The sequence below is a fragment of the Ailuropoda melanoleuca genome, chromosome 14 (assembly GCF_002007445.2).
Source record: "Ailuropoda melanoleuca isolate Jingjing chromosome 14, ASM200744v2, whole genome shotgun sequence".
Classification (NCBI taxonomy): Eukaryota; Metazoa; Chordata; class Mammalia; order Carnivora; family Ursidae; genus Ailuropoda; species Ailuropoda melanoleuca.
The window spans coordinates 87,019,976-87,035,414 of NC_048231.1; the positions used below are offsets into that span (position 1 = coordinate 87,019,976).

Consider the following 15,439-nt stretch of genomic DNA (forward strand, 5'->3'; position numbering starts at 1 on the left):
CCCCTCAAGATGGTTCTTTCACCATCCTATCACTGCCACGCTTCCACAGTGACTCGAGGTCTCTTAGAGGCAGTGCACAGCACAAACACATTCGAGGATCCTGCCAGATCCATGGCATGATGTTGGGCCAGCCTTACGTTTCCTCTCTCCCACAGATGCTGCAGTATTTTCAAAAATAGGGCCAGGCAAGCCCCTCGCTCTCATTTCCTGTGAAGATCCAGCCTAATGGCGACAAAAGAGGTCCAACCTCTGTATTCCGGTAATGCCATAAATAATATCTGATTACAGATGTTACAGTTCAAATTTTCTTTGTTTTAGGTTAAGGACAAGAAAGGGCCCATGTCGAAAAGGAAAAAAAAAAAAAGTGAGTTGACACAACAGATTGTGACAGATTTATTACTATTTATCACGGTAAATATGTATCGAAGAAAACATATAAATGTCTTTATCTAGTCATAATCACTCCAAAGGAAATCTTTTATTAGTCCCAATTTCTTATTATGTGTAATAAAACTATTCACACATACTGAAGCAAGTTTTAGGAAGTATCTCTTATCGGATTTATATTCATAATTTTTATTTGAGCTTGAAAAAAGAATAAACATGGCAGAGGTCTAAAAACATGAAAATATGGGTATACTGGGGCAAACGTGCTACAGTGACTATTGCATACCCTCTCTTTAGATCGAATTAAAAAAGATATTTTGTGCATTAGTAAGGCATGTGGATCTTGTTGCAAATAATAAGCAATCCAATACATACAACAAAGCTAATATAAGCTAAGTTAAATTGTGATTAAAACAGAGCTGAGATTTTTTTCAAAGTAGTAAAAATAAATAGACGATTGGATTCTAAAATCGACCAAACCAAGTTACTCTTTTTTGCTTAAGAAAGAAGAAATAAACAAACAAAAGTAACAAGGATAAAATTTCCATTTCAATTGAATTTTCCTCCTCCTCTCTCCAAAAAGAGGCTGTTTACAAAAATGTTCCTTAAGGACCCTTAAAACATTTAGCCAAGATAAATTCTCTAAGAAGAGTAAATCCTGAACTGACCATCAAAAGCCAAAAATTAAATAATACAAACTAAATTTCCAATTCCAGATCTACTGGGAAGGAAAGATACTTTCGTATTTCCAAACACCTGACAACATATCAACAGCACAGGAACTGTCCAAATAGCAAAGAAAAAACTATATCAATGAAATCTTCTGTAGTGGCCAGTTAGCTCTAGGGAAGTATTTAAAAATTTACAATGAAGTAGGAGAAATTATTGTTGACAATGATGATTAAGCAGATAGATAATATCTAATGCCACACCAAAGCACTCCTTAGAAATTGTGTAGATTTCTGCATAATTTTAGCATTGGATAAAACAAAGTTTATTTGACACTGAGGCATAAATAAGGTTCTATAGCTTTAAGTTTTCCATGGCTTTTATGGCACACAACTATTCTATCATTTCACAAGAGTCAAAGGTCCACTTATTGTATTTAATACTGTCCGTATTAGGTTCAGGCATGTTTAAAATGTAAACAGCTGTGAGGACTATATCATTTGAAGTTGTCATAAAAGCTATTAAAAGCTAAAGTTTCATCTACATTAAATCCACCACAAACTTCAAGCTTAAAATATGCTTATAAAAACCTGAGGGGATACTAGTCAATTTCAATAGAGCAAAGAAATTTAAAAAATAAACCACTCAGTACATTTTTAAGTGACTTACTGGTAGTCCAAAGTGACTATTTTATACGCCATTGGCAGTTTTATTTACACAATATTTTTCTATATTTATGGATAATTTTGTGATGCTTCTTCAACATTACCAAGTCTATGATAATCAGCATACAAAATTTGTGTTTTTTTCCCTGATAAAGACTCACTCTGATATATTCACTTAATAATTTTTTGGATGAGCTGAACTGAAATCAAGTCAAATACACAGGTGTTTGGGTTAATCTAATCTTAGCACATTTGCAAAACCTATTATTCTCCTAATTTATTAAAAATGAAGTAAAACTAATATACGAGCATTGATTAGTAATATATGTTCAGAAACCCAAATATCATTTTATTTTAGAGGAGAAGAACTTACAATAGGGCTCATTAGCATTCTTTTCAAAGAATACTAGAGTCCTACAGAACACAGAATTACATTAAATCAAAACTGTGCATCTGTACCTGTATCTATATCACAGCAAGGAAGGAAGAAGGGGAAAAAAAGAAGAGAGGAGCTCATATTTTTTATTCTACGTAAGGAGGAAATCAGTAGGAGAAGACTGGTTCTAAACAAAATCAAATAAAACCATCTAGGAACTCCGATTTGAAAATATATGTAAGAACTGAAAATAAAGCTATCTTATTTAGTTGTGATCACAACCGCCTTTTGCTAGGTTGGGGACTGGAGCGACCTCAGCAGCGCCTGAATACAGCTCCAGGTATTAAAAAGACCCAGAATGCTCTTGGTTACAGCTGTTTCCTCTGGTTGTCACCTGGTATTCCAGACACAAATGGCTACTGATGCGGCTACCTTTGAAGCTTTTCTTCAGTCACCTCTCTAGAAAATAGAGACATTCTCTCTGCACTCTGGGCTGAAACCCATGTAAATTTTTCCTAAATCCTCTCCACAAATCTCCTTTCGCATGCAAATCCATAAATCATCATAATACCGACAAAGAATTTAACCAACAGATGAAACTAATACTCATTCTCTCGGAAGCCCTGTACAGGTAAAACTCCTGGAACTTCAGGCACCTTTTCAAGGCTCTCTTCCGAGCTTAACCTGCTGAATGTCAACGCAACCACCCAGCCTTCCAGGATACACAATTAATCACTCCAGTGTGGGTCAGGTGGCTGCACGTGCAGGCCAGTCCTACCTCATACACATTCTAGATAAATGTGCTGCTCTGGTGCGTGGCACCTCGTGACTCCCCGCTCCCTCGCATCAACACGAAACAGAACAAAATAAACAATATACGAAAGCAGAAACAAGCAGTACTTACTGAAGACGGCAAACCTGGAGGAACTTTTCGAACTTTCTTTGTCTGCACCTCTGAAAGAAAAGGAAGAGGCGGTGAGGTCCCCGCATGCCCATTTTCCTAACGAACACAGATCACACCACGAAGCCATTTAGATTAGACCAGATTTTCTTAAATCGTTACCTTAGCAAAATGTCAGTACCGCTATCTTATTTTATTCTGGCAGACATCAAATTCTGCCTTTTTCATAAAAATCAAGATATTTAACTTTTTTTTTAAGCTTTGATTTTTTTTAAAAGTTGCCTTATATGGGCAGCCAAGAGAAAACAAGAAATAAGCATACACCAAAATAGTTCTCTTGCTACTAGAAGTTGTTAACATACCCATCCAATGCACTACTGGGGAGGGGTGGTCACGAGCCTGACATTTGAGGAAAATTTTATGGTTTTGGAGGGTGGGGTGAGGGTAGGGCGAGAAGGGTGGTATTAAAAGAGAGAGGAAGAAAGAAAAAGACTACTGATAATCGCTCGGGCATTCAAACGGAGGAATACCTTACCCATGGCACTACTGTGAAGAGGCCTCCTTCGGGGGTTATTGCTAGAATACTGATAATACTGGGAGCCAGGTTTGGTGGGCGACAGGGTTCCTGGGGTGCCCATATCCATGTCACCTCCAAGGAGACTCTGCTAAAAGGTTAAAAAGGGAAAACAAACATAGAAGGTTAGTTTTTCACATTCACCACCCCCCAACTGATTGTTAGTACTTAAACCAACGCAATAAACAAAACAGCATCTGGTAAGCTGCAACAATTACAACACAACCAAACAAAAAGGAAAGCAGGCTACGAAGCGAGCTCAAAGTTTGTGATTTTTTTTTTAATTATTTGCTTTTAAGAGGAAGGTGGAAGGTGATTCTCTTTGAACAGTATTTTCATCTTAAGATGACTCACATTTTAATTTTTTAAAGAAGAGGGCATTTATGTAAGACTCGTGGTTTGGTTTTTTTTTTTTTTTTTATTTTTTAATCTACACTTAGGCTCCTATCTGGAAACTATTCGTGTCCTTCCTTCACAAGAACCCAAGAAGAATCTGATTTTTCGGATGCACGCACATCTTCCCCTGGCTGCTCACATTGGGGGTGAGTGTGGAATGCTGCACTCCACTGAGGACTCTGCCTTTCTCCATCGGTACAGCATTAGCCTCCACGGATTTACACAGCACCCACAGAAGAGAAAATGCCAGCGGAACCGGGAGGAAATTCAAATCACACGCGAACTTCCAAAATCATAGAAATAGGAGGCATTCTCAGCTAACAGGAGCAAATTAAAGGACATTAGAATGCCCTCTTGAGGACTACTGGAAGCTAAAACACATCCCCGCAGATTAAACATTTACCTGAGCACTAGAAAACTTTCACAAATATCATAACTTACCACAGTGTGATAAATTAACTAAACTTTCGAAAATGATGACACACGAAAGATTATGTAATAAATATTACATTTTCTAAAAACTACATAAAAACTTACCCATAATATATAAATCGCCTGATTATACTCTGCATTGAACACATTGTTCTTTTAATTAGTCAGATATGCAAGAAAACAAGTGTAGATACTACCATTTATATTAAGAACAAATTTGCTGTTTAATAAAGAAATTTTAAAATTAAGTACTAAAAATCTAACTTTATCGTTACTTGTAATCAACTTTTACTGACTGAACTAATTACTGTCCTTGATAAAGTACAGAATGTGTTTTCCCTAATCTAAATTCTAATCACCATGTCACTCACAACAGACTTAGGGATGCTTCACTAACACACTATTCACATGCAAAATACTCTAAATAGGCCAATTATGACTCTGCCCCTGTTCCCTGGTTAACCCGCTGAGAACTGAAAAATTTCACAAGGCAGTCACCAACTAAAACAAAGAGTCCTTGTTTTAAATTAAGACAGTCTTTTTGATTCCTAAATAGCTCAACAAAGTGGCATGTCTTCTAGTGAAAGCAGTTGGTCAAATATGACCCATAAGCTGGAAAATCAAAAATTCAAACCTCCTCTTTCCAGTGCCATATAGCTAAATATCATAAAGAGAACCTCTCTATTCCAAGGGATTTTTTGAGTGCTGGATGAGTAATATATAAAGGACTAATCAGCTACTGACAAGCTTGCCTTCACCGATTCCAGCTTCAGACTTTTCCAAGGGATACATAACAAACATTACTTTAAAATGAAACTTCAAGGATGAGATTTTAGGTTTGAGGCTCACTTTGAGCAAAAACTCATGGCAAGTATCTTCACATTTGCCACATCAATCCCAGATAAAGCCAAATTATTTACCAGATAAAAATCTGACATCCGCATGCTCAATTACTGCCTCTTCCGAAGTTAAGAAAGATAGCCAAATGCTACCCAATGACAAACTAAAATATGGAGCTCATTGTAATAGTTTTCTATAAATCAGGAATCCAACAGCTTAACATCAAATGATTTATCATTTTATAAGTGGCATTCAACAATTTTAGAATCTCCACCTGAAATTCCACTCTTGGTAAATCTTATTAACAAAATCTGTATTTAAGCCCAAATTTTCCTTGAAATTTCCATCAAGAAAAGCTGTGAATGATTTAAATCACAACCTCCTCACAGTCTGGTAAATTCACAAATAAGCCTTCCTTTCAGGAGAAGAGGAGTTTGAAGATGACATTAATGAAAACTTTGTATTTTAGATAGGCATTACTCCTCTTTCTTCATTTATCTTCTTCTCAAATAATATAAAATATTCAAACAAGGACTAAGCAGATATGTTGAAATTCTTGCTCATCTCCTTAATGAGCTTAACCATTGCTTAATTCTTGTTGGTCCTGGTGGCAAAGGTTTCCACTCCCAAAAAAGTAGATGTATTCAATAGGTCAACATAAAAACAAACAAGCTTGCTATACTGTGTTTTAGCAGCATTCACGAGAGAGCTGTGAAAAATGTAAAATGATAACGAGAAGATCGCTCCCTGGCTGTGGCTGACCTTACTGTTGTTAATTTAAAAGAAAATCATTTCACGGGCCAGTTGTAAATAAATCATGCACCCAACCCTTGCATGTGCAGCCACATGAACTATGGGTAGTGACAGAGGACTAAGACCAGATAGCACTTCCAAACATGTAGAGGCTCATGCTAATCTTTTTTTTTTCTTTATTTCACAAAGCATATTCCTGTTTCTTTCTTTTTAGACCTGTTTGTTCCTTTTTCTTTTTCTCTCAGACAATAGAATCATTCTTCTAAAGCAACAAAAATAAGCATTTCCTCATACTTAAGGGGCCCTAATCACCCCCCTAGGGAAAATTAAGATAAAAATATATGTGTTCCTATTGTAGAGTATACTTGTAAAATGAACAATAACCATTTACTATTGTTTAGTCTTTACGTCACACATTTAACTCTCTTTAGCAATGAGAAAGAGAAAAAAAAAATTTCCACTGGCTACAAAACCTGAGTTTATGAACTTAGAAAGTTAATGGCGTCCATTTAATAGGGTAAACTGAATATGGCACAAAATGGATAAGGCATTCATTTACATATGAATTCACCTACATGAATATAGACATACATATAAAGACAAATTTTTGCTTAATAAAAGTTGTTTGGAAGCTAAAGTCTACTTTCAAAATGGGCCAGTTCGTCTTTGCCTTAAATAAGATTGTAAAGATTTCAGGGTTTTCGCATTGTGCAAACTCATGCTCTGCGGTTATGCTGGGTCGCAGTACAGAGCTGCCCGAGTCTGCCAGGAAACACTGGAAGCAAGATGTGGCATCTCGCACAGCTAACCTGTAAATCTTAAACCCATAGTTTAGCATTTTGTTTAACTGTCTGCAATGTGATGAGATGAGCCCTTCCCCTTCTTCACTCCTTACTTTCTTTGAAAGACGAACAATCTCAAGACTTAAAATACCCTAACCAAAAAATAGAATTTGCTGACTTTGTTAATTGGGTTTAAATATTTTGGGGTCCAGCCCCCCCAACAACCAATCCTTCCCCAGACAGTCCCACCAGAGCCCCTCATAAGCCAAATGCAGCATTCTCTGGGAGGGTCCCTTTCCATTAAACTTTTTTGTTTGTTTTACATCAGATCTGGGTCTCAGTCTAACACTTTCTCAACCCCTGCCCCAATTCCTTGGGGGGGGGGGCGGCGAGCTTTTTAACATCCTTGATCAACCACTGAACTTTGCTTATGCAACCAAGAATGCAAACCATGAATTAAACTTGAGTAACAGAAAAGCAGCATATATCTCAAATTAGATTTATAACTGAATGGTAATCAAAAATAGAACTCACTGCTTCGAGCTTAAATTATCAACTTTTTTCTTGTTAAACTAAAATCATCTTGCTCTGAACTATTATTTCATTTCAGTCAGCACTTTAAATGTAATGGGTGGGTGGTACATTTCTAAAAAGGAAGATTATATTTACCCTTAATTATAGATATGAGTGAGATCAGAGTACGATGAATGCTGCTTTTTGGCTTATAATTAATTCATCTAATAGGTGAATGACCTTGAATTTCAGAGTTGGAATCTGGGAGAGAGGGGGGGGAAAAAAGAAGTAGGAGAAAAAATCATCTCTGGGGAAAAGCAAATGTGCCCCTGGTTTCTTAGAGCTTTCTCTGATTTTGCGTCACTCCCATTACGTTGTGATCCGATATCAGACACAACATCTTGGGGGGATGTTGTAGAACAGAGAAAAGCAGTCTCAGATGAAACCAGATTAAGCTCCTTTTCTGAACTATTGCCAAATGCTTGTGAGTCTAATTCATGTTTGGGTATTCTAGGACTCACACAGCTGCAATTCCATTCTTTCATCACAAACCTAAGTGATGTATAGTGGCTTTGTATGGCGAACTGACTCTATAAAGCCAGGAATGTTGGAAGGCTTCACGTTAATATGGAAATAAAATTCTGAACCACTATAAAACTTATGAATGCTGGATATTTGTATAGGTACCTAATAGATTTTGCAGTACTAAGTGCAAAATACACATCGAGCAAAATTACCAATTATATTTGTTTTAAACACATTCTTTTTTTTTTTTTAAATTGCAATTGAGGTCATTGCTACATAGTGAATTCTGCCCAGAATCGGGTTTTCAAAGACACTGCTGAACAAGATTCCTAACAGCCATGGGGAAGTTTTTGCAAATCCCTGTCGAATAGCTGCTGCTGAATTTGCCATTTTGACCACAGAAGGGCCATTGCTGACTTACTATAGTAGCAGGAGGGGGCGATAATTTTGCTGCTGTTGGCACTTACTCGGCAACCCAGAATATATCTCACACCAAAGGGCAATGAAGAACACAGTATTTCCACCTGTCCACTTTTGAACTTCAAAGCTCAAAACTGAAGGTCAGTCTTTGGACAGTAGCTATTCCCAATAGCTGAAGGTCTAGGAATGCACCTTTATAATTTATTTTGAGTTCTGTCTTACACTTGGTTTCAACAAAAGAGAACTCTGGAAACTTAGATAAGATGGCAAGGATAACTTTCATAATCAGGGACTTAACAGATTGTCATTGTGCTGCAAAGAAATGTAAATTATTGAAATTATCATTTAGCAAAGATTTTCTTTTAGGCACTTTTGGTCAATGCTTTTTATTTCTACTCAGAATGTGTACTGCACATTGTAACAAGTCAGAAGTAGATTCCAAACCTCTTGAGGAAAGAGGGAGGGCTTTGAGGTTAAGATGATCACACGGAACCCTAGCTCAGAGGCATACAAGCATCATGACTAGGGGTTGGTTATACAATGGCTCAAAACCCTATTTTCCTCCTCTGTAAATAGGAAGTCATGAAAGCTCTACTAAGGGTTATCAGAAGCAGATGGAACAACATATGTAAAATGTCCAGCAGAGCTGGTATCTAGCACATAGTTACCCTCCATCTTATGTCCCTACGATTCATAGTCCTATATTACCATTCACTGATGACTATTTCAGAGATTCCCCAAAAGCTGTGAATGATTCATTGGCCGTGAGATCATCCATTCTACTTTGAGATAAAAAGTATACACTGAGATAATAATTTTGAAAAGTCATCATAAAAAACTGAAAAAAGCCAAATATGGGGGCCTACATAAACAGTGATGATAGCCTCATGGCCTAGAACTACGCTGGCAACAAGAGATATTCATCCATATTGAAGAAAGAAACTGACCAACAATCAATCTGGATAATTTCAGCTAGTCGCCATTTTTCTGGAACTGCCACAGGATTACTTCAATGGCTCATTTAATTTTGCTTTCACAAGTATGAGCAAACTGCTACGGTTAATCCCACTATATGTGAGACCAAAACTAGTCACGCTACATGTTGTACAACTAGTTATTTAAAAATAAGACATGTACTTTATTAAATTTTATTAATCATGTGATGCTAAATAAATTCAAATTCTTACTACTGCATTAGCCACTCATAAATAAATAGCTCGAACAAGTTCAATATTGCTTTTCGCCTTGCAAGGCCAACTATAGGCATTTAATGAATATTATGTGATATTTATCAAGTACTATTTTTAAAAAATCTGTATTGCCTGGTGACATGACAAAAAATAAATGAACGCACGTCAGAGTTTTGGCTGGGAATCTGCATAACCTCCAAAGCATTCAATTGACCTTGGACAAAATTATTTACCTATCTAGTGATTATATTTCACCAAACATTAAAAATTCAAGTATATTGTCTTTTCCTATAAAGAAACACAACACCTTATATTTAAATGTTATAATGTGATGCAAAGGTTGCTATGGTAACACTATTACTTAATGTATAGTGGAGTAATAGTCAAGTAAAAACTCATGTATTTTGGTATGGAAATTACAACTGCCCAAGGGTTGGCAAGATTTATGCATTCACCTATTTGACTACCTTTCAAATTAAAAAAAAAAAAAAAAACAAAACAGCAAACATTTATTGTTTACAAGAAAGTAAGGAGGTCTTCCCGTGGTTTCTGAAAACCATTCTGGAATCCCAAGTCATCTATTATTTATTAAAAAGAGGATTTTTATTTGTTAGTGAGAAGGTAGAAATTTAGCAAAAACAGGAAAGCAATCAGGATCCTACCATAAAAATGGATTTGAAGAAATCTTATATAAACAATATAGAATTTAAGATAACTACCTTCTTTTCAGTTTATGCTCCTTCTCAGTTCAGGAAGTTTATTTAATATATAATTTGATAAGTGTGCTATAATCACTACTTGCCTTAAAATGTTTTTCTTTAGCAATTTTGTTCCAAAGTAAAAATAGAACAATTTGAATAAGACCTGTTAACATACTAGGGAATTAGCACCACTTCTCCCATAAATATAAACATGTGGCTATAATAAACGTGCTGAAAAGTATATTTGGCCAGGTTGCTATTTTAGTAAAACAAAGCAGTATCAAAATGTCACATGTCAGTCTTCTTCGTACTGGGTGGGGAAGGTTCCATTTCAAGGTGGTTGGAAAGGCCTTCCTCTCTAATAAGGATTTATAAAAACATTTTTATGTTGAGACTGTCCTCGTGGAGGACAGGATCTGGGATCTCCATCTGCTTACCCAGCAACTCGCATAGGTTCTCAATTAAAGTCTAATGGCCAAAGTGTAAGATTTACTAAAATAAAGTATCCTGATAACTTTCTGAACTTGCACATAAGGTGACAAGCCTACCACATGACATGAGAAAATTGAGGTCATCTGGAGAAGCAGAGAATGCACAATGGAATCTTCAAATTGTCATGAAATTATTTACGTTCTGACTCTCCTTCCAAAGCTGGGCATGGCCTCCTCCTCGAAGTGAGTCGGCTTTCAATGTGCACTCACAGTTCAGCTCCTGAAGAGCTCTCTCTTGAACACATGGCTTATCAAGACTATGTGGTCAGGAAGGCCAAATGAGTTTATATGCTAGTTAAAAGGGAAAATGGCTTATTCGTAGTTTAAGTCTCTATTCTGCCGAGCACAGAGACCCGCCACGGCAAATGCTCACTAAACATTGATATGAACACAGAACTACTGCTATTAATCAAACTGAGGACTTAAACAGCTATTCTGGTTGGGTTGGGTGTTGTTTTTTTTTGTTTGTTTGTTTTTTAGTTTTTTTCTGGCATAGATGTATTCCATTAGTCCTTCCAGTTACTGTTGCTGCCGATAATAATAGTGTTAACAGCGGAGGAAGGGGGCCAGAATGCGAAGTAAGACCAGCAATAAGGGTGCTGGGAGAGCAGCAGCAGCGGCTATCATTGTGGTTGCCTGTGAAGAGTCGAGCATGGCTGCAGGTCCTTTCCATACTACCAAGGCAGAAGATCTGACCGCCGCCGGACCCACGAGGCCATCCAGAGTGGGCACGTGGCCTGAGCAGGGCAGACGGGTGGCTGAGAAGCCACACAACCAGGACGAGAACTCAGTCACCTCTGACTTTGAAGCCCGTGTTGCCCCCCCCCTTGCTCTCTCCCTCCGTTGTGGGCACTCGGTTTTCTTGTCCTCACTCTTACCCTTAGGAGGAGTCAATCTGTTTCTCTTCGGTTCACCTTAACACCAAAAGCTCATCTCTCAGATCTACTCCAGAGAGCCTCTAACTCAGTAGATGAGGACAGGCCTGGGTGTGAGTACCACTTATCCCCTGGGTAACCTTGGGCAGGCTGTCTAACCTCCGCAGGCCTGAGGCTGCTTGTCTGGGGGGAAACGGTATCACTATTCTTTTTTTTTTTTTTTTTAAGATTTTATTTTTTTGACAGAGAGAGAGAGACAGCGAGACAGGGAACATAAGCAGGGGGAGTAGGAGAGGGAGAAGCAGGCTTCCCGCTGAGCAGGGAGCCCAATGAGGGGCTGGATCCCAGGACACTGGGATCATGATCTGAGTCGAAGGCAGACGTTTAACGATTGAGCCACCCAGGCGCCCCCGGTATTACTACTCTTACCAAGTGCAAGAACTAACCTAAACAATATGAAGGGCTTAGTAAAGTTCCTAGCACTTACTCAGTCTTGGTTCATTGAGGAGGAGTATTGTCATATATGCTGTATACATAAAGTATCTTACTATAAATTAATATAATACCCATTCTGTAACATCTTTACACAAGTCAGAATGGAACATGATAGATTATTGGATATAAGTAATATATAGGCATATTACACACATTTGTAACAGTTCAAGTAAGTGTTAGGCTGTAAAACACCAAACCCTCTTGAACAACAGAAATCTCAGTTCTTGAGTCTGAAACTTTTGCTGCCCTTGCTTCTGTTGTCTGCAGCCTTTTGCCATTCATTTTTCTTTTTTTTATTATTATTACTTTATATTACTCTTTATTTTTTTAAGTTTTAATTTTAATTCCAGTATAGTTAACATACAGTGTTATATTAGTTTCAGGTGTACAATAGGGTGATCCAACCCTTCCACACATCACCCCGTGCTCATCACGACCAGTGCAATCCTTCATCCCCATCCTCCATTTCATCTTGCCATTCATGTCAGACCTTGATTTCCACAGTGTGGTCAACTGTCTTCTCCAATCAAGTTCAAATTTCTTTTTTTTTTTCCTTTCCTATTTTGTTGTTATTTCTTTTTGCCCCCAACCTTCTCACATTGCAGTCCACTTCCTTCTAGACTTTTCCTTCTATTTCATCTGAAAACATGCATCTGCTGTAACATTTCTCATCTTGTATGGCAAGTGTTCATGCACCTGATCGCTCCCTTCCAGTCTGGGGGTTACTCCAGGGCAGAAAGTGAGCCTCAATCATCTTTGTATTCCTGGCACCTAGCACAGTAGGTCTAGTCATAGTGTATCTTCAGTAAATGTCAACTGGATTAATTAGTTAATTCATAAATTAATTGCTGACTGTGCCTACATGATTACAGTGGTTACTGTCATGAAGACAGTATATTCAGTCTTGTATATTCAGTATACACTTAGCTGAATTCAGTCTTGCCCTTGGCTTTCCTTCTGTGTCTCTGGAGTGGCTTTTCAAAACACCACCTTCTGAATGTTTCACAAAAAAACTAACATTTAATCCTGAATATGTGAAAGACTCGACACACCTTTCCCACAAAACCTCTGCTGCTTCCTTATTGCTCTCTCAGCCCTTTCAAATAAATTAGAAGGTTGGAATTTGTAAAGTAAGTGAAGAAACTAGCTGTATGTCTTTCCAAATGCACACACAGTGGTTGACATTTGGCTGAAAAATGGTTGGACTGCCCTGAATATGTTGTTTTCAAATATTTTATCATTCATCCACCTTGAGTGAGGCAGGCTCTCCCTGGGACAAACAGATTCCACGACACCACACGCTTCCAGTAGAAAAGACACTGCAGCAAAGACGATGGAAGACACACCAAGGAACAGAGGGAAAGACTGTGGCGAGATCTGAAGAGGACAGTTACCCTGGGGAGCACAGCATATAAAACAGGCTGGCAAAACTTGAACAGGCAGACTGAGAAATTGCCCTCCTTGGTAGGCCGCAAGGGGGTCTTGACATGGTATTTAGCACTGGGATTCTAATTTCTTAACTATGGATAACTCACTGGGTCAGACAGGTTCAAAAGACAGTAGGTGTTCTAGGCAGTTTCGCGGACTTTTGGCCACAGAAATGGCCATAGTAGACCGGAGACAGAAATAACACAATCAAGGCAAGGGCTTGGGAACTGAGCTTCAACACCATAAAAATTTGGGGTATATTTCTTCACAGGAAATGATGTGGTCTAAACTTTCTCATGACTATTCATGCACCAATTTGTCCGAACTCCTCTGACTCGATTACCGCTTCCAGAAGGCCACCACTAAACACTCAAAACATTGTCCTAAGACAGAGGTCATTAAATATCTTCTTAAAGGGCCAGACAGTAAATATTTTAGTCTTTGCCAACCATCTGTTCTCTGTTTCAAATACTCAACTCTGTTCTTGTACTACTAAATCAGCCACGCATAATATGTAAATGGACAGGTGAGGCTGTGTTCCAATAAAACTATTTATAAGGATGGCTGTGGGCTGGATTGGGCTCCAGGCCATAGTTTGCTGACCCATTTTCTAAGATGAAGGCACAGTATTTTTTAGGACACGTGTTCAAAACTCAAATCATTTTGGGGCGCCTGGGTGGCACAGCGGTTAGGCATCTGCCTTCGGCTTAGGGCATGATCCCCGCGTTATGGAATCTAGCCCCATATCAGGCTCCTCCGCTATGAGCCTGCTTCTTCCTCTCCCACTCCCCCTGCTTGTGTTCCCTCTCTCGCTGGCTGTCTCTATCTCTGTCGAATAAATAAATAGAATCTTTAAAAAAAAAAAAAAAACTCAATCATTTTGCCATGGTGGAAATGCCATGAAATTTTCTGGATGCCGTCTTCACCCATTACACTCCCTGCCTGTCACCCCAGCCCCACCCTGAATGTTTGTATACTGCTGTCAGAATTTAGGCGTCTTAAGCGCTGAGCTGCCCCTGTTCTCTCAGCAGAACAACCTTCAGAGCTTGCAAATATACTCAACCCCATCAACACCTACCTCACAGACAATTTGGTCTAGTCCGCCTCTCAGGTTTCTCCTTCCTCTTACACACATTTGGCACTCACTGGGCACTGAGCACCCACCATGAACCAGCCACCATTCTAGGCCCTGGAGGTCCAGAGCCACCCATATCCTCCCCTTGGCTTAGCTTAAGTACTTTGAGAGACACATGGCATCTGGGACTCCTCCCACTGCCTTCTCTCCCATCATCTCAAGCCACTGCCAACTTCAGAGTTCCAGCCTTGATCTGCACAGTGTCTCCACATGCACAGTGACCTGGCCCCTCTTTTGAAACTCCATTCAGAACTCACTTATTCAATGAAATCTTCTGTAGGTAGTACCCAGTGTCCAATCTTTCAGTTTACTCAATATTCACACAAATATTTTATTTTTTTAAAGATTTATTTATTTTTATTTTAGAGAGGGGCAGGGAGGAGCTGAGGGAGAGGGAGAGAGAGTCTCAAGCAGACTCTGCACTCAGGGCACAGCCCAATGTGGGGCTCATCTTTTGACCCTGAGATCATGACCTGAGCTGAGACCAACTGTGCCACCCAGACACCCCTTCACACACATATTTTATTAGCAGCCTCCGATCTCTATGGGAAAGATGATATTTTAAGAATAAGCAACCAACTGGCTTCACAGAGCTAGGAAAAGATTACAATTTTTAACTTTCCTGATAGTAACTGTAGAGCATTTATATTCATCTATATTATTTCTCCACGGATGTGGGACAGGCATCTATTTTATCATATTTTCTCAAATTCCTCATTATAAATATATTTAGATATTTAGCATATGACACTGACTGTCTGAACTAGTTCACAAGACAGTTTAACAAAAATCATGAAAGGATTCACATTCAGCAGCACAAACACTTCCAAAACACCAAAATACTCTCATATATCAATTTTTAAAGGAATCAATTACTTTAATCTTTTCATA

General features: G+C 38.4%; 1 protein-coding gene across 17 annotated transcripts in view; it reads right to left on the reverse strand.

The window, feature by feature from the left end:
• TCF4 (transcription factor 4) overlaps positions 1-15,439 on the reverse strand; it is a 349,754-nt gene that overhangs the window by 122,806 nt on the left and 211,509 nt on the right. For 12 of the 17 annotated variants that reach the window (XM_034642406.1, XM_019794595.2, XM_011218993.3 and 9 more), the window contains 2 exons: positions 3,534-3,663; positions 3,002-3,051 (listed from right to left, as the gene is read on the reverse strand). In XM_034642406.1, coding sequence (XP_034498297.1) covers positions 3,002-3,051; positions 3,534-3,663 — 180 coding nt within the window. The remainder of the gene's footprint in view (positions 1-3,001; positions 3,052-3,533; positions 3,664-15,439) is intronic. The other 5 variants (XM_019794601.2, XM_019794598.2, XM_019794597.2 and 2 more) reach the window with 1 other exon arrangement.